General features: G+C 49.2%; 2 protein-coding genes across 2 annotated transcripts; one reads left to right on the top strand and one right to left on the bottom strand.

The window, feature by feature from the left end:
• The first annotated feature begins 240 nt into the window (after window positions 1-240).
• Window positions 241-10,161, top strand: zfand3 (zinc finger, AN1-type domain 3). Its single transcript, XM_066702903.1, has 8 exons — window positions 241-426; window positions 529-603; window positions 704-1,093; window positions 6,667-6,707; window positions 6,952-7,140; window positions 7,459-7,530; window positions 7,703-7,870; window positions 8,583-10,161. Exons 3-8 carry the CDS (start codon window positions 1,023-1,025, stop codon window positions 8,735-8,737), a joined length of 696 nt encoding a protein of 231 aa, XP_066559000.1. The 5' UTR covers window positions 241-426; window positions 529-603; window positions 704-1,022; the 3' UTR covers window positions 8,738-10,161.
• Window positions 10,162-11,536: 1,375 nt separating this feature from the next.
• On the bottom strand, window positions 11,537-18,939 carry btbd9 (BTB (POZ) domain containing 9). The gene is made up of 11 exons (XM_066702910.1): window positions 18,721-18,939; window positions 17,592-17,804; window positions 17,023-17,386; window positions 16,191-16,461; window positions 15,872-16,091; window positions 15,297-15,416; window positions 14,583-14,692; window positions 14,232-14,421; window positions 13,899-14,006; window positions 13,641-13,719; window positions 11,537-13,227 (listed from the first exon to the last, which is right to left on the bottom strand). The coding sequence occupies exons 2-11, from the start codon at window positions 17,774-17,776 to the stop codon at window positions 12,952-12,954; spliced, it is 1,923 nt and encodes a 640-aa protein (XP_066559007.1). The 5' UTR covers window positions 17,777-17,804; window positions 18,721-18,939; the 3' UTR covers window positions 11,537-12,951.
• Window positions 18,940-20,190: the final 1,251 nt, after the last annotated feature.

Below are 20,190 nucleotides of genomic sequence, written 5' to 3' on the forward strand. Positions count from 1 at the left end.
TAATATTTACTTTAAGAAAACTAAAAATACTAAACACCCCTAATGTAATAGTTTCGAATGAGCCCGCCCCCACAGCTGATATTTGTGTTGTTTTGGTATGGCCCGAGAAACCAAGGCGCTGGATTGTGATTACTGTCAGAGGTAGATGGGGGAGGTGTATTTTATTTTAAAAGAATATAGTTGGAGAAGGGAAGTAATATAATAATTGTACAGTATAAAATCATAATATATATATTTTTTAGTTAATAAATGTCCAATAATTAATGGTTTTGTACAATGAATTACGTTTAACTTCTCTTCTTGTAAATTGCACCCCTCTTTGAGAGGGAATGAAGCAGTTCCGCTCCAGCTGATTTCGGCAGGATCTCAAAGGCCCTAGACGAGACTTGGCTGTGCATCTGACGACATTTTGGCTCCAATACAGAGGCGAGTGTGCTTTCTAAACGTTGTTATCTTGAGCCACTATGAGAGATTGTGTGCTTACAGTTTCGTAACCCGCTTTCTTGTGTAAACCTTGGCCCCACACAGGCAAAATCAGCTGGAGGAATCCACTTCACCCACAAAGGAAGCGGAACACTTTAAGCAGACTCTAAATAAAGAAAGGTAACGCACTGACCGGTGGATACACACTGTATTTCTCTTCATTTTGTCTGAATTGAAAACAGAAACTGTTATTTGTGAGTGTTGTTCTGTATTTTGGCAGTTGTAAGTTGGACCGAGCTGCCGGCCTCCCCTCTCCGGCGGTTGGTCACGCCCTCCCTCCAGCTGATCGGCCTTGGTGCCCGGTGCTGATCCCCGGACTCTCCGTGGCGGAGCTCGCCGTCGATTTACACTGTTTTCCTCGGCTGGGTTGAAGCGGCCGCTCGTGTCGGCGACGCCCTCGATCCCCCGAGACCCCGTGGACAGTAAGCCGCCTGGCCCCGCCGCCTCCCTGTCCCGCAAACCGCCAGAGAAGCCTCCCAGTACCGCCAGGCCTCTACCCCATCCCCGGTCTCGCCCACCCCGCCCTGCCGACTGGAGCTATGGGGGACACGGGCAGCGAACGCAGCAAACCGCCCAGCCTCCCGCCCCGCTGCCCCTGCGGATTTTGGGGGTAAGTTTATAGTGTTTGTAGGTGTGTATTGTTGCCGGTAACGGTGTCGTCGGGAGACGGGTTCTGCCCGCAGAGCTCTGGCCGTGGTAGTGTAGGAAACAGGGAAAACCATTGTTGTTGTTGTGGAAGGGGTTTGGGCAGGAGGGGGTCGGTCAGCGCTCCCCCTCAGGCCAGGCCGGAGCGCCGTGGTGAGGAGCCCCTCTTGTCGGTGTGGAACTGGGGGCGAGGAGGAGAGGAATGGGACCCCTCTCCCGAATTGCCCCCCCCCGAACCGCCGCTTATCTATTTTGTTAATACAAAGCGGTTAAACAAATTGAAAACCCACTGTCTCTCTAACCCCCGCCCTCCTTCTGTCTTTCTGTCTGTCTGTATTGCTCTCTTCCTGGTTGTCTGGGTGTTTTAGCTTGTATTTCAACACTCGGTATCAATATCCGTGTTTAAAGGCCTATGAAGTTTGTGTGTGTACTACCCAGTCTATATATTGCATTTGCCAAGCAACGAGTACTATACTGCTGGCAAGATTATTATTATTATTATTATTATTATTATTATTATTATTAATAATAATATTATTGTGAATACTCGAGATTGTGCTCTGTTCCGTATTTCTACCCTGCCCTATATAAGAGTAAGTCTGTGAAGAGCCAGGTGACTCGCTCTATTAAATAGGCTGAAACTCGGCTGTTATGATTTAATATCGTTTGTGTCGATATTCCTGGAGTGGCCGCCTCGTATTCATCGAGTTGAGACCCTCCAATAACACTCAGTCAACTCGCCTGTTAGTCTCCTCCACCTCTGATGGGGACAGTGTGAAGTGGTGGAGGAGGCCATGAACAGGTGAGTGGAGGGGCAGGGGTGTATATTGGTAATTAACCTGCAATAGTCTCCATGCAATGCAAAACAATATAATCTTATAGAACTAGAACAGAATTTTCAAATGGTCTTGTTAATGCATAATACTCTGAACAAAAGTCTGAGTACAATAGTACATTTGGGTATGGGCATATAGTGTTCAGGTGTCGGATATGTCCAGATCTTGACCTTCCTGTTAGTACATTTGCATCAGCTGCAGGTGTGCAGGGTTAAAGTGGTTCTCTCAGTGTTTGTCTTGACCTTCCTGCTACAGCTAGGAAGGGATCACCGTTGTGTGTGCTGTTTGTTGTAGGGGCAAACTCTTTACCAAACAGCATGGTCTCTGATTCTGCTGCGGAGGTCAGTATTTTGATCTAGCCTGACTCTCGCAGGACTTGTTCGAGTAGGGAGGTCAATTCCAATCAAAATGGAAAATGTAACAATAACCGGATTTGAGGTAGGGGAGAGGGTGGAGGCTCACAGTGAAGCGGTTTACCTTTTCTCAAATTTCATATCATCGGGACACCATGCTGGTCCTGCAGAAACTAATTCCTGGCAGGTTTCATAGATCTTTGTAAACCCCCTCCAGCTCACAACAATGCAAACCATTCTGAACTGGTTTAGTTTTGCAAATTAAGGGTCCCTTTACGCACAGCTGGTAATAAAACCTGAAGCCTGAGGACTGTGCTGGAGTGGACTGCAAGCCTCCAGGACCAGGGCTGCTTCTGGTTCAGTTTAGCAGATCCAGTTCTTTAATTTTTTGTTCAACTCGAACACCAAGAAGCCCTTGCAGTACTGGAACTGGGTTGTGCTGCTAGAGCTGCTGTTACAGGAGAGCTGCCTGTTTCTTACTTCTGTACAGGGGATTAGTGAAGCCAATGTACTGCATACCAATGACCAGGCTTAAAAGAAATGGATTGTTTGACAAAGGAGCTTTAAATCCAGGCGTGAGGAGCTCCAGTCCAGGTTTTGATCCTGCCTGCAATTAATATTTCAGTTAACCCCGGTTCTGTTTTGCATTGAATAAGAATTAAAACTCTTCTGTGACTGGTTTAACAAAGGAATTTAAATTGTATATTTGTTTACATATTAAAATGTGACACGTTTTTTTTTTTTAAATATATAAATAAATCCTGACCCTCTCCTCTCCATCTCCCCCCAAGTCTATTTGAGCAGAGCTCTTCAGCTCAGATAGCTCCTATTATATAATCCCATCAATTAATCAATGCATTACTGCACTGAGTGAGCCAGGTCCCCACTGCGATGTGCTGGGCATCCCCAAGGATCTCAAGCCCTGTGACACTGCAATGGCAACTGTGACTCTGTTCAGGGCTGGCATTGGATTAAGGTACCTTGGTGTTTTTAGACCTGACTTTTTGTTGTGGGGGGTCTTCCTTGTAATTTGACTGACTCACTTACTAAATACTTTAAATATAATACAATTAGCTCAGCCAGTCATGTTTAATAGGTCAGTGACTAAATTTGCACAAACGGGCGGGTGGGGGGGCGCTTCTGTCAAATGCTCCTTGAAGCAGTGTGGTTAGTTTAACATGAGGGGATCTGCTGTTAGTTTAAATTCCTGACACCAAAACCACAGGCCTAACCAAGAGGAGTTCTGAAAGCCAGCACTTGGCGCCAGGGTTAGGGTCGTGGGCTGGGGTCTGACTCCTTCCAACAGAGACAGAAGGAGACTGCAGTGAAAGAGGGAGACAATGCAACGGGAGAGGCAGCCTGAGTTGCTCACCTTCTGGAGAGCAGGTGTGACCTGTCCCTCACACTACAGAGTGTGTCTCCTTCTGATTAGACCTGCAGTTCCCCTCCATTAGAGCTCGGCAAAATGCAGCTCATACACACTGAGGACCCTGGCTTGATGGCACATTAACATCTCCTGATGGCAGAATTATAACCCACCCTTGGGGATTTTATATGGCAGCAAATCTGCTCCTCTTGCTCCTGCTGACCAGCCTCAACCTGGCCCTGTAAGGAGCGTGAGGCTGCTTCCAGCACAAATGGCAGACTGATTGGTGTTCCCCTTTTCCCAGTTAAACCCCAGGGACATAGAGGGGAGCAGCACTTACTCCTTTGTGTTCCTGGGGTTTAAGTCACACTAAACTGTCCTGGTACAACTGAAGATGCACTCAATCCTCTAGTTAAGTTACAACCTCCTATATTTAATGCTTCAGATATTCAGGTTGAAGGGTTTTATGGAAATTACCCCCAGGCTAGAATACTGACTGTTATGAAAGGCAAAAGATGTTTCCAGTCCAGAATCTAGGCTGTGATGAGTTTCCTGCAGTGCAAATGATCAGTTTTCTCCTGAAAGTGTAGTCACGCTAGTTAATGTGGAAACCTGCTGTATGGAGTATGTATGCACTCCTTTCACTCATGTCCCCATTATAATAGCTGTGGTCAAAGACAGGGTAAAGATAGTGTTCGCAGCCTTGGTCCTAATGTTCCATGTGAGATCATTATTGAACTTCCTTGGTTGTGATGTAAAGCACTATATTCAATGTGTGTAATGACCTGGGAGCACAGGTATGGCATACCACACCTAATTCCCCAGGTGCTTTGGGCTGCGTGGTGTCGTGAGCCGCAGTGCTGACATCTTGATTGCGGCTCTCGCCCTCATCAGCGCTAATTGCAGGTGACATTTAACAGGAGACGTGAAATTAATCTTGAGTTTCATTATCCCCAGAGAGCAGCGGGCTTGATTGGGTTAGAGTGATGTATGACAGGGGTTATGCATCTCTCTCTCTCTCTCCCATTTTTATCCCTGTATTATCCTCCTCCCCCCTTTCTGTTGTTCTTTTTCTAGACACACTGAGACTTCGGGGTAAACAAGTTTCAGAGTGGTTAGTTTTGTGGTTGGTATTTGTAGAAGTCCATTTCCACAGTCGCCTTTACCCAAAGGCAGTTGGGAGTGACTAGGTAGTGAGCTTTACATTTAATAAGAACATGAGAGAGATGACAAACGAGGCCTCTTGGTACATTTTAGGTAATTTGGTTGCATTGCTATTGAATATGCAAGATATAAGAACACTTAATCAGAGAGTACCACCCTCCCCGCTGTCCCTCGCACTCCCTGTCCCCTACAGCCTGGTTTCCCTGACTTGTAGAAACCACACAATCTGTACTCCCATCATATCTGCCTTGTTCTTTGCCTTGCTACCCTTTCGCTACTGTTGTTAATATGCCCTACAGGCATTGCTTTGTTGTACAACAGCCTCATTTTCTCCTTGCAAGACAACAGGGGAGAAATATTTTCAGAGCACTCACAATTACTATTCCAGGCATCTGTGTGACGGGTCAGTCAGTGTGGGTGCAGGGAGGTTAACCCAACTGCTCTTCCCAACAGCTTGACATTCTGCATCTCCCCCTCCTACTCCCCACCCTTTTTTTGGCCTTCTTTTGCACTGTCTCATTCTCCTGTTCCCATTTTTATTTGTCCTCTCCTTCCTCTCCCACTTTTTCTTTTTTTTTTTTCCAACATTCTTTGTGTCTCTTGCCCTCCTCCCGCTCTCTCTCTCTCTGTGTCATTATGATATGATATCTGTCATCCGCTCCAATCAGCACAGTCATTATCACAGCAGCCCTTCAATCAGCACTGCCATCTCATTAAGGCTCCTGGCCCCACTGCTACCCCCCCTCACAGTGCGCTCTCTCTCACACACACTACTGACGTGTCGCTGTTTACCGGCTGTTAAACATTAATAACCTATCCCTGAAGTCCCTGTCAGTCAGCCGTCAGCCCCCCCATTATTTCCAGATTGAACTGGATGACGGTGTCAGTCAGTCTCTCTCTCTCTCTCTCGTACTTTTTCTCTTTTTCTGTCCTGTAGGGTTTCTGTACCTTTTTCGTTGTCCCTCTTTTCTCCCTTTACCTCACTCTCTGTTCTTCTCAATATTTCGGTTCCAGTCTTTCGGCCACCTTCCAGTCCCGGGTCTTTTCATTCCAAAATAGCCTTCACTTGTGTTGAAATCTGTACTGTTCGAGTCAAGTGGCTTAACAGTTATGGTAGAACAACCACGGTTTATAGTCCTATGTTGATTTCTATGGAGTGGTTTTCTGAAGTTCACACACCCCCTGATAACTTGGTTAAATCCACTGGAACCCTTAGTCATACTGTAAGTATACTTTAGTGAACAATATTGAGGAAGCTAAACAAATCCCTGAACTGTGTGTAATATATAAAAATAACATTTTATATAACAGCTCTACATTGTGTGTGTATCTATATATAATATATATATAATTATATATTTGGTGTGTGTGTGATATATATTTTTGATGTATGCATGTTATTTTTAGTAATTTTGCTAATATATTACAGAAAACTGCCATACAGAGACTCGATCACAGCAGTTTGATTACGGTGTTAAATGTATTGTGTGTGTTCTGTCTCGCCACCTGTTCGAGCAGCAGTCCCGACTCCACTGCTCAGCCCCACTTACTAAACTTCTTCACAATCCACAGTGACATCTGGAGAACAGGACAACATGTAGATTGAGAGGAAGTGCTATTAAAACTGAAAACCGTTGTGATCAGGGAAATAAAAACCGAACAGTCTTTAAATTCATCATATGTGTTTGTGTTCACGAAATGTATAGCAGAGTGTTTTGACTAAGTTGTCCATTTGAAGATTTTTGTGTTTTTCAGGCTGTAGTAAACTGCCCCAGGTAAGCGACTCTAAGCCTCTCTCCCTCCCTCCCTGTCTCTCTAGATCCAGCAAGACCATGAACCTTTGTTCCAAGTGTTTTGCTGGTAAGTCTCAACTGCTGTCTCTGTGGAGTGAGTCCCTGTGTGGAGTTTTGTTTAGAGATGTCTCTTGTGATGTCTGTTAATTTTGTGTGTGTGTGTTGAGTGCAGTGGAGGGCTCTTCAGTCCCAGCTCAATGTAAACAGCCTGATTGTGTGCAGCTGGCAGGCTGTACAGTCAAGTGTGTGTGAGAAGCTTGCCGTGTGTGTCTCTTCCCCATCATTCTCCCTCTTTCTCTCTCCCTCCTCAGACATCCAGAAGAAGCAGCCAGATGAGGACTGTGCCCCAGAGCCTGCCCCGAGTCCCAGTGGCAGCCAATCAGCAGTGTTCTGCGGCGAGACCAGCAGCAGCAGTAGCCCCTCCCTCACATCGCCACCGGTCAGCTCCGCCCAGCCGTCACCCAGCGACACAGGCCCCGCCTCCCCCGCAACACAGGAGGGTGAGTTGAGAGACAGCAAGGAGGACGGCTGCTGGAATTGAAGAGGGAGGGAGAGAGAGATGAGAGCAGAGGAAAGGAAAGGGAGGTTGTGGAGAATAAGAAGCTGAGAGTGTACACATAGGAGGAGGAGTGGGGGAACGATGAAGCAGGAGGTTAAACGTGAGGGAGTGCGAGCTGGGCAGTATCTGGTCACTTCTACAGAATAGATCACACTTGTGCAGATTCACTATTATTAGAGAATTAAGTGTATAACACCCCAGTCTCTCTCTCTCTCTCTCCCTGACCCCTGCCTCCTTCCCTCTCCATCTCTCTCCTCAGGCGTTTCAGTTTCCTGCACAGACACAGCTCATGGCACACTATCAACACCCACAAAACGGCCCTGCGACTCAGGTACTGGCCCCCCACCCCCCCAGCTGTTTGTCTGTTTGTTTTCTATGGCTCCTCCTTACCTGCCTGGCTTTCTGGTTGAAATTTGAATGTATCCTGCCTGTCTCACTGTGTGTCCTTCAGTCCATGTGTGTCTCAGTCTGTGCTCATTCTGAGTGTGTGCCGTGTGTTGCAGCGTTGGGGTCGGAAGATGAAGCGTCGCCGGGGAAGCGGGCGCGACAGGATGATGACGTCACAGCAGAGGAGAGCCGTGGGGGGGCCAAGCAGAGAAGCCGCCGGCGCTGCCACCGCTGCCAGACCAAACTGGAGCTGGTGCAGCAGGAGCTGGGGTCCTGCCGCTGCGGTGAGTCTGTCTGGCCCACCAGGAAGGAGACTGGATCAGGCCACTAGACTCTGACTTGGCCAATCTGTCTGTCCATCCATGTCTGTCTGGGCTCAAGTAACTTTCTCTGCAGGATGTGTGTGTGTGTGTGTGTTGTGTACAGGGCTGTCACGGGCTGTGCTGTCAGTTAACTCTCCGGGAGCCGAGCCAGGCTTAATAGGTCTTCATTTTCCTCCAGCCCTTAATTGTGATCATTTTAATTGAAGCCCCCTGTCTCGGCACGCTGAGCTTTTAATCAGCGCCCGTCGCAGGCACGGAGATGATGCACATTAATTAATACATTAGCAGGAATAATGAGGTTTTATGAGGTTCTGTAGTATAAGAATAAATGGAGCGGAGCACTGTGGAATTACGGATTCCCCTCAGCGGAGCCGGTGTTGCTCACTCTCGCTCTGTCTGTCCCGTGTCAGCAGTGTGCTGAAAAAGTGAAGTTTGTTGACTTTCTGCCTCTCTCTGTTTTGTACTGCTTCACACATCTTCCACTTCAGGCCATGTTGTGTGTGTTTACTGTATTGATTCTCACAGGCTGTGTTTACTGTGCCAGACCGACCCTGTATGTCTATCCCTGTGTCTGTGTGTATTATTTCTCTCCGCCCAGGCTCTGGTGTGTTTGTATGAGGTGTGTGTGTACATGTCTCTCCGCTACTTTAAACCCCGCTCTCTCTCCCTGCAGGCTATGTGTTCTGCATGCTGCACCGCCTGCCCGAGCAGCACGACTGTCTGTTCGACCACCTGGGCCGTGGCCGCGAGGAGGCCGTGCTGAAGATGGTGAAGCTGGACCGCAAGGTTGGGCGCTCGTGCCAACGCATTGGCGAGGAGTGCTCCTGAGCCCCCCCGGCTGCCAAGAGAGGAGCCCTGCCCCCACACCCCCTCCCACCCCCCAGTTACACACACCGTGCCCATGATCACCCCCAACTATCACACACACACCGTAACCATATTCTCCCCCAGTTCAGATGCTCTAACCTCAAATCCCTAAACCCCCCAGACTCGCCCATTCTGACCGACATGCACACTGGCCCTGATGCATCCCTACATATTGACCACAGGACAGGCACTCAGACCGCCGTAGACCCTCATTCGCCCCAGACTAGCCACACCGACCCAGACTCCGCCCGCCAGCCCCTTATGGACCCGTAGGCCAGCCTCGTTCTCTCATCATCCTCTCCCTCCTCTCTCTGTCCGCCATGGGTTCACAGTGTGGGGACACAGGGAGCAAACACCATGTGACTAAGTGACCAATCTGTTCCCCTGTCCCAACAAGATGGCAGAACAGAGTTGCCCTTGACCTTTGACTGTTCCCCCCCCTCCCCCCCGTAGTGTATTCAATCCCGCTGACTGTTGCTTGACGGGGGGCGCTGGGCAGCCACTCCCTCCTCCTCTCACTCTCGCCCTATCAGGATCAGTTCTTCGAAGCTGATCGTTTGCAACAGTTGTCTGAAAGATGGCATTGTGAAGACAGACCGGTCTGTCTGTCCCCAGCTCATTCTGTACATCTGTCTGTCTCTCTCTGGCCGGCCTGGCAGTCTGTCAGTCTGAGTCCTCTTTGTCTGGAGTTCCTCAAGTAGCGGTGCAATGAGATTGTGATCTATAATCTCAGTGCAGCCACCGTCTGACCTTTGCTCCATTGATGTATGTGGGGTATTGTAAGCAATCTGGTTCAGACTGACTCACAGGCCGGCGCCCATCGCTGTCTGACGAGGGGGAAGAGAAAAGGGTGGGAGGGTACTTCAGGTATTTCTGACTCGGTGCTTCCTGGGGTTCACAGTGCCCCGCATGGTGTGTGGGGGAGCTGCAGCGTCTGTGTCAGAGCTCGCCCTAGTCCCACTACCGCGAGCTCGGGGCCGCGTTCCAGCTCTCTGGCGCCGACCGGCTACAGAAACGACTCCACTGGCATCTGGACCAGGACGCAGCGGGCACGGGAAGGGGGACAGAACTGTGGGTGCTTCATTTTAAGAGCTATTCTCTGTTTAAAACGGAAGATAAATCAATATCATTCTGTATCTTAAAAGAAATAAAAACTAAAAAAAAAAAAAAAAAACACAGAAAAAACTAAAAGGAAAAAAAACAACTTATTTAACCCTGTTGTTTCAGATTTACTTACACACTAGCATAGAGCTGCATTTTTAGTTTAACGTTGTTTAAGAAAAAAAAAAAGATAATTCTGTAACTATTCTTATTTTCTGTTTCCTTTTTTTTTTTTTTTTTTTTCCTTTTTTTGCTGAAAAAATAAATAAACCGGATTAGATGAAGAGTGCCGTGCTGTCTTTGTTTGTGGTGGTGGTGGTGGGGGGGGTGGCTGGCGGGCTCTAGTACAGCAGGGGGCTGCAAAATCGCAGCGAGTGAACGGTATACAGTGCCTCCAGCTGTGCGTGCATCAGGCTGGGCTCACGCTCGTATTTCTACCTCTATAACATCTCTCCTTTCTTTTCTCCACCCTCCTCCCACACCTTTTTCTCAAAATTCTCTCCATTAGCTCTCTCTTGCCCTCTGTCTCTCCACTTTCTCTTCCTTTATCTCCCATTTCCCTTCTCCTTGCCCCCTATTTCCCTCTCCCCTCCTATTTACTCTCTTCTTCCCCTCCTCCCTTCACCCCATCTCTTCTCATCCCTTCGGTCTCCCTCCCCCTCCTGTGACAGCAGGGTGAGAGTGACAGTAATGGTGTGTGTGTGCGCAAGCCTGTTCCTCCGCTCCGTCTGTAATGATTGTCTCACTCTGCCGTGTGGCTCTCATCTCCGCAGTCAGGGGGCCCGGTTGAAGTGCCGGCTTATTGTTGTTCTAATTATAATTATGATTATTCTCCCTCTTCAGATGTGGATGTGGAGTAGTAGAGTAGATCTTTGCTCAGTCAGCTCTTGTTTGCTTCGACTCTCAGATCACAGGCTGTGTGCTGTGGCGCTGGGCTGCCCTGGTCCCTGAGGGCCCCAGTCCTGCAGGCTATGTAGGTCTCTTTGTGTGCAGCTTGTTTGCAGGAAACATAATGAGTTTAACTGCTTTGCCATAGTTTGTCTTGATATGGTTTAAGATATTTTCCTTTATCTTCTGCATTTTCTTCCATTTTATTTTGGTCTGGAAGCGACATCACGTGGGGACTTTGTGTTTAACAGTGACTTGTGGATCTCTTTTTGTATTACCCCACACAAATTAGACCCGTGCACTTTTCCTATTCCACATAATTCATCAGTTGTTGAGAGTGAGAGTGAGGTGGCTAGTGAGGGAGGGAGAGAGAATGAGAGGGAGATGGATAGTGCAGGAACTATAGTGAGAGAGAGGGCTCTGTCAGTGATCATGGAGGAGCTCGTTAGCAGATCTCGTTAGTGTGGGGCTGACAGGCTCTGGGTAGGGGGTTTCCTGGAACAAGGCCAGCTGGCAGCCTCCCTCTCGGCTGGAGAGACGATGCCATCAGGAATCATTCGTCATGCGCCCGCCCTGCGCAGCTATTAGGGGAGGCACGCTGCACTCACTTAGCAACTTTCTCCAGGGAGGGAGGGGCCCCGGCTTACAGTGGAATTCCTAACTGCCTATTGATTGCTGTGCTGGATGTGAGAAATGCCATCTCCTTGGCTTACTCCCTTCCCTTACAGCAGAGCACTACTGTACACAGTACTTACTATGGCACTCACTCACTAGTTTTCAGTCTGGTGTTTTAATTCAGGAGAGAACAAGCGCCAGTGACAGCAGGAGCAGACAGCCAGGGAGTCAGGCGGCAAGTGAGCGGGGGGTCTGAAGCAGCATCTCCCCCCCCCCCCACACACCTACCACCAGGCCCGGCCCAGGAGAATCACAGCAACAACAACACAAAATTATAGAATAATTTAAGAGCCCAGCCATTGTAAAATGCACAGTCCAAACGATACCCCTCTACCTCACCGCCGTCTCAAAGCCAGTATATTCACATTTGATATTAGGTTTCAGGCCCTGCACCTCACTGCCCACAAGGCCAGGTATCCAGGTCCTACTGTGTTTGGGTCTGCTCTGTTATGGGCTTGATATATATTTTTTCCTTTACAGATCGCTGCAGGGTTAAGGGTTGTTCATTTTAATATGGCAGGGTTCCATGATCATAATCATCATCATCATCATAATAATGCAAATTCAGTAGAACAGCTGAAGAGAACAGTCTGATTGAGAGGAAATCCCCCACACTCCCTATGCACAGTCCAGTGAACGTTAATATACAGAAGTCCAGTTTTACATCATGTATTGTCCCCCCCACTCAGTACAGTTCCATTTGCAATGATTTTCCTTTTAAATTAACTTAAATTAAATTATTAATGAGTGCAAATAAAGGAGGAGAAAGAAGCAGGGGAGGAGGGAGAGGAAAGATAAAGGCCACCTGCAAAAGCAGCAACACAAAGTGAGACAGTCGAGGCTTTGCAAGACATGGCCTTTGATCATTTCCTATGATTTTAACATAACACATTTTCAAATGCTTTTTATCAACAACTGAAACACAAACAAAAAAGTTGAAACCGCAACAGTTGCAGTGTGTCCGTGTAGGGGGTCAGAGGTCAGGGGTCACCTGTTTCTCAATTCCAGTTCATTTTCCAAAACAATATTTTTTAAATTAGCTCCTCTCTACAATAACCCCCCCCCTCAAATCTCTGGACCAGCACCCATTCTTCCCTCCCTAGTAGTATGGGGTCTAGCATTGTTTTATTTGTGATTTATTTTTAAATTGCACAAGCTTCACTGAGAAGAGATACATACATATATGCTGTGTAAGTGTGTGTGTATATATACACACCCACACATAAATAAAAATATGAAACAATGTGTGCAGCTCGGCAGGTACAGAGCAGTCTACATGGGGGGGTGATTATGCACAGGGGGAATCGGAGACACAGGCAGAGTGACAGCAGGTGATCCCCTCCTCTGAGGATTGTGTGTGTGTGTGAGAGGTGATCCTGGGGTTGTGCCGGAGCGTGCTGTGCCATGTCGCTGCCCGTCTGGGGCACTGCGTTCCAATACAGGAAGTCTTGTGTTATCTTCATTTTCACTTCATTCTTATTGCAATTTTTCTGTAGTCCGCATGTTTCTCCTCAGAGCTGGGCGTTTGTCCGCGAGCCCGAGGAGGAGGAGGTGGAGCCGGCAGTACCGGCGGTGGGCGGGGGAGGTGGGGACGGGGGCAGCAGGCTCTGGGAGCGTGAGGGCCGGGCGGGCCGAGGCTGCGGCTGCTGCGGCTGCTGCTGCTGCTGCTGCTGCTGCTGCTGCTGCTGGGAGCTGGAGCCCGACTCAGGCGAGCTCTGCCCTGGACTGCCCTCCTTCACCTCTGAGTCCAGCTGGGCAGGACACTCAAAGTGGACACAGTGGAACACCTGGACAGAGTGAGAGAGGGAGAAAAAGAGGTATAGAAGGAGGGAGAGGGATAGAGAGATAGATGAAGGGAAACAGCAGAGGTGGAGAGAGTTTTTTTTAAGTTGATTTTTTCTTGATCTTGTGTTTATTACTGGCAGCTCCTGTGAAAGCTGTTACTGTGTATTTATCAGCTGTCACGCTCTGGCAGGGTTGTAATTGGTCATGGCAACAAAAAAAGGAAATGAAAAGCACTTTGAATCAGTTTAAATTTGAGAGAGATGGAGACACACAGAGAGAATGAAAGAGAGAGGCAAACAATGAGAAAGTGAGGCAGACAAATAAAGACAAACAGACACAATGGGACAAGAGGCCTCCTCTAATTGACTTCCCTCTACTCTCATAACTCCCCCCAGAGACCCACCCACCCCCTCACCTCGTTGGCAGTGTTGTGCGTTCCTACGATACGGATGAAGGAGGCTGGGTGCTTCTCAATCGTCAGCGTCTGCCAGGATCTGCAGAACAAACAGACAAAACAATGAGAGAGGAACAGACAAAGGGGCAGAGAGATTCACTGAAACACAGGGACATAAACTAATCAAGAGAGAGATAGAGAGAGAAGGACAAAGACAGCATATCAAATGTGAGGGAAGGTGTGAGACCAAGAGAGAAAGAGGTTTGGAGGCACACTGACCGGCAGGCTATCTTGGTGCGGTCCACCACCTTGGTCCAGTTTTGCTGGTTGGTAGACACTTCGATGTAGTAGCTGTAGCTGCGGTCATCACAATCCCAAAGCAGCAACCTGGAAACAAACACCCGCACACACAGCGTTACACAAACAATATTACACACCCTCACTCTCAGCATGACACAGAGACAGTGTTTCATACCAACTGTATTACTCAGACACAGTATTACACACACACGCAAACAGATACAGTATTGGACATACACACAGTGTTATACACTCACAAAGCGTTACACAGAACACCCCCCCAATTTCACGCTCTCTCTCCCACATACTGACCTCATGGAGCCCACCATGTACGGCTGAGCAAGCTGGATGACGATGGCCCCGGAGCCCAGCTGGTGGCAGGTGTAGCCGGAGTCCCAGTCGTAGTTGCGAGTGTCTCCGTTCAGCAGCGCATTCCTGCTGCGGCTCACACCCTCGATCACACTGGCGCAGCCCGCGATCGTCGCCACGTTCTCACTGGGCACTGTGGGAGAGAGCAGGCAGGGCGCTTTCATGATGAATAGTGTTTGTAACCTCTGCTGGGACAGTCTGTTTAACCAGCTCCTTCACTGGTTCTCCTGCCCCACCCTCACACATCTCTCCTCTCTCCCTCTCGTGCCCTGGCTACAGACAGCCATGTCTTACCCAGCAGCCCCCTCTCCAGGGTGAAGGTGCGCTGTGTGAACATGCACTCGAATGCCACCAGGTGGAACACCTTGTTCACCGTGTTGTGAGTCCCCACGATGCGGACGTACCTGCAGATACACAACAACAACATTGCACTGCTGTCAGATACGGCCCATCAGCACGTGCCATTTAACAACTCAAACCCCAGCTACCTCAGATTAAGGGGGTACAAAACCAAAATGAGACATGAAATTGTTGGATGTTGGATATATATATACATCGAATTAAAGAATGTACACATATACTGTTTATTTTTCTGTAAGGTCGAGGTTTTATCGCTCGGAGACCCCACCCCTGCTGGCCAGTTACCCTATAATCCTACATTAAGAGACTGAGGCACAGTCGCTCAGGGACTCTCTGTGCTGTCCTACCCTGCTGCAGACTCAATGCCATTACACACACAGAGACAGGTATAGGCTACACACAGAGAGAGAGAGAGAGGCCTGCGGTCTTTAATGAGGTCTCTGGAGCCAAAGGCAGAATAAACGCCCGGCTGCAACTCTTACACATTAGCCCGGCTCACTGACACACACACTCAATTGATCACATGCACACAGCGATAGAGGAAATCAGAGTTTGAGGAGGAGAGGGGCACTGCCTGATGGTATACCTGCAGAGAGGGAGAGAGATGTGGAGAGGGAATGGGAGAGACAGAAAGAGGGGGAGACTCACTTGCAGACTCTGGGCGTGAAGTAGAGGTTCTGCCAGGAGCGGCACAGGAACTTGGAGTGATCGACCACGCGCACCCAGTCCAGCTCGTCCATCGACACCTCAATATAGTACGAGTACGACCTGCAGAGTGTAGGGAGAACAGCACAGCACATGGAGTTAGATACAGTACAGCACAGATACACCCAAACACACACACACAAACATAGATATACACATGCAGACACACACAGGCTGCCAGCCCCAGTCCCTCACAGTTCTAATAAGTCTTGCTTACACAGATGGTATAATAAAACACTTAGCTCTCCCTGCTGCTCCAGTCGTTACAGGTAACGTTTCATAATTCAGTCCTTACTCGTTTTAATTTTTTTTCTTCCTTCAAAATTAATTTGAATTGTACATGCTTTTCAACATCTCCCTCCAGTGGTTAGGGGTTAGGTTTGCATACACACAACCAATACACACTTACCCAGACACACACACACCAACACAATCTAATCTGAAAAACATCAACACAATCTGATACCCTAAAACACACACACACACACAATCTGACAAACCCCGCCCCCGGCACTGACCGGCTGTCCCTGTCCCACAGCAGGATGCGGATGTGGTTGATGATGGAGGGCTGGCCCAGTTTGACCTCAATGCCGGCGCGCCCGTCGTCCTCGATGGGGTGGCGGGTGAAGCCATGGTCCAGGTCGTAGTTCTGCGTGTCCCCGTCCAGCAGCGCAGACTTCAGCTCCCCCTTCACCACCTGAGCGCCGTGCTTCATGGTGGCGATGTTCTCCTCCGGGACTGAGGGCGAGAGAGACAGAAGCAGCGAGATATGAAAGAGGTGTGACAGTGCAGCATTGTACAGCACAGGGTGGCGTGCATAGCCAGGGCTGGACTCACTGAGCATGCCGCGGTAGTTGAGGTCCATGTCCCGGCTCTCGGAGCGGGTCTTGATGGCGTCCAGCAGGGCGTCAGGGGAGAGGAGGCTGGAGGGCCGCACCACGTTCAGCAGCTCGGCCAGCGTCATCAGGGGCAGCCGCACCGCCGCCATCACCTCGGCCACCACGGCAGGCTCCTCACCGTTCTGACGCACCCAGCGGCTCAGCGCCTGGAAGATCTCGCGCTCCGGTGCCGCAAACGAGTCCCGGCGCACCACCGTCAGCAGAGCAGACTGGAGAGAGCCGGGTGGGGGGGGGAGAGACACAGATACTTACTTCCACGTTTTCCCGCAAAACAATCAAATACATTTTTTAATTCCACGGATGCTGAAGAAGTGTTTGCATATAAGTTTACACAAAACAAATTAACAGCAGGAAAAATGTGTTAAATTTTCTTAAATGTAATTACAAACTTAACGTGGCCCATTAAATTGTGTTCCTTACATAAGCTGTCACTTTTCTCTCTAAATTAAGCACTTGTTGTACAGCTTAAAGGGATTTTATAATTGATTTGTTGATTCCTGGTAATAAATGATTTACACTGAATACAAAGTATTATTAACAAAAGTATTAAATTAATGTTAGGATGTGGCTTAATGAGGAGATATATTAGGTTCTTGTGGCTGGAGGACAGAATTACAATTGAAAAATAAATCACGGCAAATGCAAGACCCTAATTTGACGGAAGTGCACTGTAATGTAATCTTTTATTGAGCTTGCACTGCTTCATAATGTAATCCCCGTCCCTTGTGCCCCTCCAACCCTCGCCCCTTGACCCCTAGGTGCCCACTGACCTTGGACAGGGACAGGAAGCCGTCACTGGCCAGCACTTCGGGGGCGTGGCGGTCGATGTAGGAGCAGCAGGCCGCACCGAGCGTGTGCAGGCAGTACAGGCTGGCCACGTCGAACACCAGGCACACGTTGTGGGTGTGCAGCACCGTGCGCAGGAACTCAGAGGTGGAGTCCTCGAGTGGCTGGAGGCCGTAGCGGTGCGCGAGGCCCAGGAAGTCCAGCAGGACCTCCTCACGGGCCGAGCTCAGGCTGGCCCGGCCCGTGTACAGGTACTGCAGCAGCATGGAGAAGGACTCCGCCCGCGTCTCCTCCAGACACACCTCCGACTGGGGCTGGGACTCCTTCATGCCACCGTACAGCAGCGCTCTGAAGAGAGAGAAGGGAGAGTGAAGGGCAGATTAGTCTCTCAGGCTCAGGTGTCCATCTCATTGTTTCACTAAGGCTCAAATCTCACTCTCTTTCTCTCTGTATATCTGTTTCAATCTCTCACTCAGTGCACCAGTGTCTCAATCTTTTAGTGTCAGCCTCCAACTAACTAACTAGCTAACTAACACACTCACTCACACCATACCTGAAGTAGTGGCAGCGCGCGGCCAGGATGACCCTGTGGGCGGGGAACCGCTTCTCCTCCACGATGAAGGTGACGTCGCTGTAGTCCTCACCTGGCACCAGCGCACCCAGCTGCTCCGACAGCAGGTGAACATGGTCGATCTCTGACACTGAGGCCAGTGGCCGCAGAGGGTGGCTGTTACTCATTGCCACAGCCAGGGGGCACACTGCACATCTGCCAGGGCACAGACCAGACACAGAGGGAGAGAGAGACAGACAAGAGATTCAGATCAATAACTCCCACCACCTCCACACACGATTGCTATGCTATATTCATAATCTACTCAAATGTCCTGGTTGTATTAAAAACCCAGAGAGCTGGAGTCCCGCAGCCAGAGACGGGGGAGATTGAATCCGGACGACCTCCCTCTCCTACCAGCCCAGCCCACAACACACCACAGCGGCACTACAGTCCCTACACACCCCCTCACACAGCTCTGCAACTTCTGAAAGAGACCACACTGTCGTATATAGACAGTCACTGACCCCCCCATCACACACACACACACACACAGATACAGATACAGATACAGACACACACACACACACACACACACACACACACACAGATACAGATACAGACACACACACACACACAGATACAGACACACACACACACACACACACACAGATACAGACACACACACACACACACACACACACACACACACACACACACACACACAGAGATACAGACACACACACACACACACACACACACACACACACACACACACACACACACACTAAGCACCAGTCGCCAGTAACAATGCCGGCCGGGTCAGTGCTGTGCCCGTCGATCAGTACATTAGGTACGGTCATGTCTGTTGGCACGGTGAGCTGTGTCTGGATAATGTTGCCACTGTGCATTTACAGCTGCAGAAAGCCTATTTCAAATAAATGATCCGAAATATTCTTAACACATCTTACGTTAAATCAATAATGTCCTTATTCACATCGCCGACTGCTCCATCCGTATAGCGAGAGCCTGTGAGCGCGTATTCAGTGTATTAAGCGTTAGCGTCTCTAAGACATCCACTTTGGCAAATTATTATTATTATTATTATTAGAGTAGCGTCACTGCAACATACCGGTGTTCTCGGTCTGTTTCTCTGTCCTTCCCCGCCTCTCCTCCGGCCCCTCTCTCTCCGGGGATGGCCCACTGCGGTTCTGCTGCGGGCTGGGTGTCGGCGGCCCGGTCCGGAGGTGTCGGTTGTCCTGAAACCGGATTATTTCGGCGATTCCTCCTCGGAGCGAGCGCAGCACCGGAGCGCAACCCGGATGTTGTTTAGATGTGATCGGGGGCGGAAGCGAGGCGCCTCCGTGCGGCGGGGAGGAGCGGCGGCGCTTCGGCCAATGAGAGGCGGCCTTTATTGTGCGGGTGCTTTTCCTGTTTATCCATCGCAACTCACACTCAAGCATACCGTCATGTGCATTATTCAGCAACGGGGAAATACAACAATTACAATTAGAGAGGTTTAAATAAAGGCAATATAAACATACAGCGTAATGCAAGGAAGGCACAGTTCTGGTCACAGTCCAGTCCCAGAGGGTTCACAGGTCTCTCTGAATTAACAGCACTTTCTGAATTGAGGGGTGTTGTTCAACTGGGAGGGGAATTAGGGATTTGAAAGCCTCAAGATACTGACACTAGGAGCACACCTGTACAGCCCTGCACTGAGATACAGACCAATGAAATGAAAGTCAGGACACCACAGCTACAGAAAATGGGCTGCAAAATCAGAGGTTTGCTTCAATATGGACTTTGTAGAGTGGGGCAAAGAATTCAACTACGAGCGTCTGACAAGCACACAAAAAGGAAAGTTGAAGATTTGTCTCAGATTTAAAGAATTGCTTTTACGGGCTGGAAGGGCTGGGAAATAAGACTCCAGTACTGCAGTCTGTACGGGTTCCCCCTAAACATCATTCCTCACAGATCTTAACTGCCTCACCAGGGCTGAAGCAGGAACAAGGCCCTGCAGCCTTTACCACTGCCCAAACTTGATTGAATACACACACACAATCACACAAAGGGGTCTGGCCAGCCTGTACAGTTAGACCTGTTATGTAACAATCCCACTTTATTGTTCATTAGGAGAAAAGGGGCCCACTGCTTTGTTGGGCTAATGTGCTTGTGGAGGTGGGATAGGGTGATTCACACATTCACCACAGAACTGTAACACTGTTCTTTTATTGCCTGTGCAAACTAAGCTTCCTTTTGTAAATGATCATGCGTGGAATGAAGAAAAAAAAAAAAAAGCACACTGGAGTGATTAGGGGCAGGCAGGCAGTGTCTCTGTGGTGTGTGCTGTACTGAACTCTGTGGTGCAGTAATACAACACTGTCATCTGCTCCTCACACCCTCTGGATGGGCTCACAGCCAGCACAGCCCAGCTCCTCTTTCAACAGCCCACCCACTGAGAGACACACTCCCAGGATGGGACCAGGGAAAAGCAACCCAACCACATTCCTGTGTCCCTCGCCTGTGTGGACCCCTGCGGGATTGGCAAGAGACATTACGAGACTCCAGAAGCAGGGAGCTCTGAACTCCAGCCCTAGTT

Source organism: Amia ocellicauda, chromosome 1 (genome assembly GCF_036373705.1).
Source record: "Amia ocellicauda isolate fAmiCal2 chromosome 1, fAmiCal2.hap1, whole genome shotgun sequence".
Lineage (NCBI taxonomy): Eukaryota > Metazoa > Chordata > Actinopteri > Amiiformes > Amiidae > Amia > Amia ocellicauda.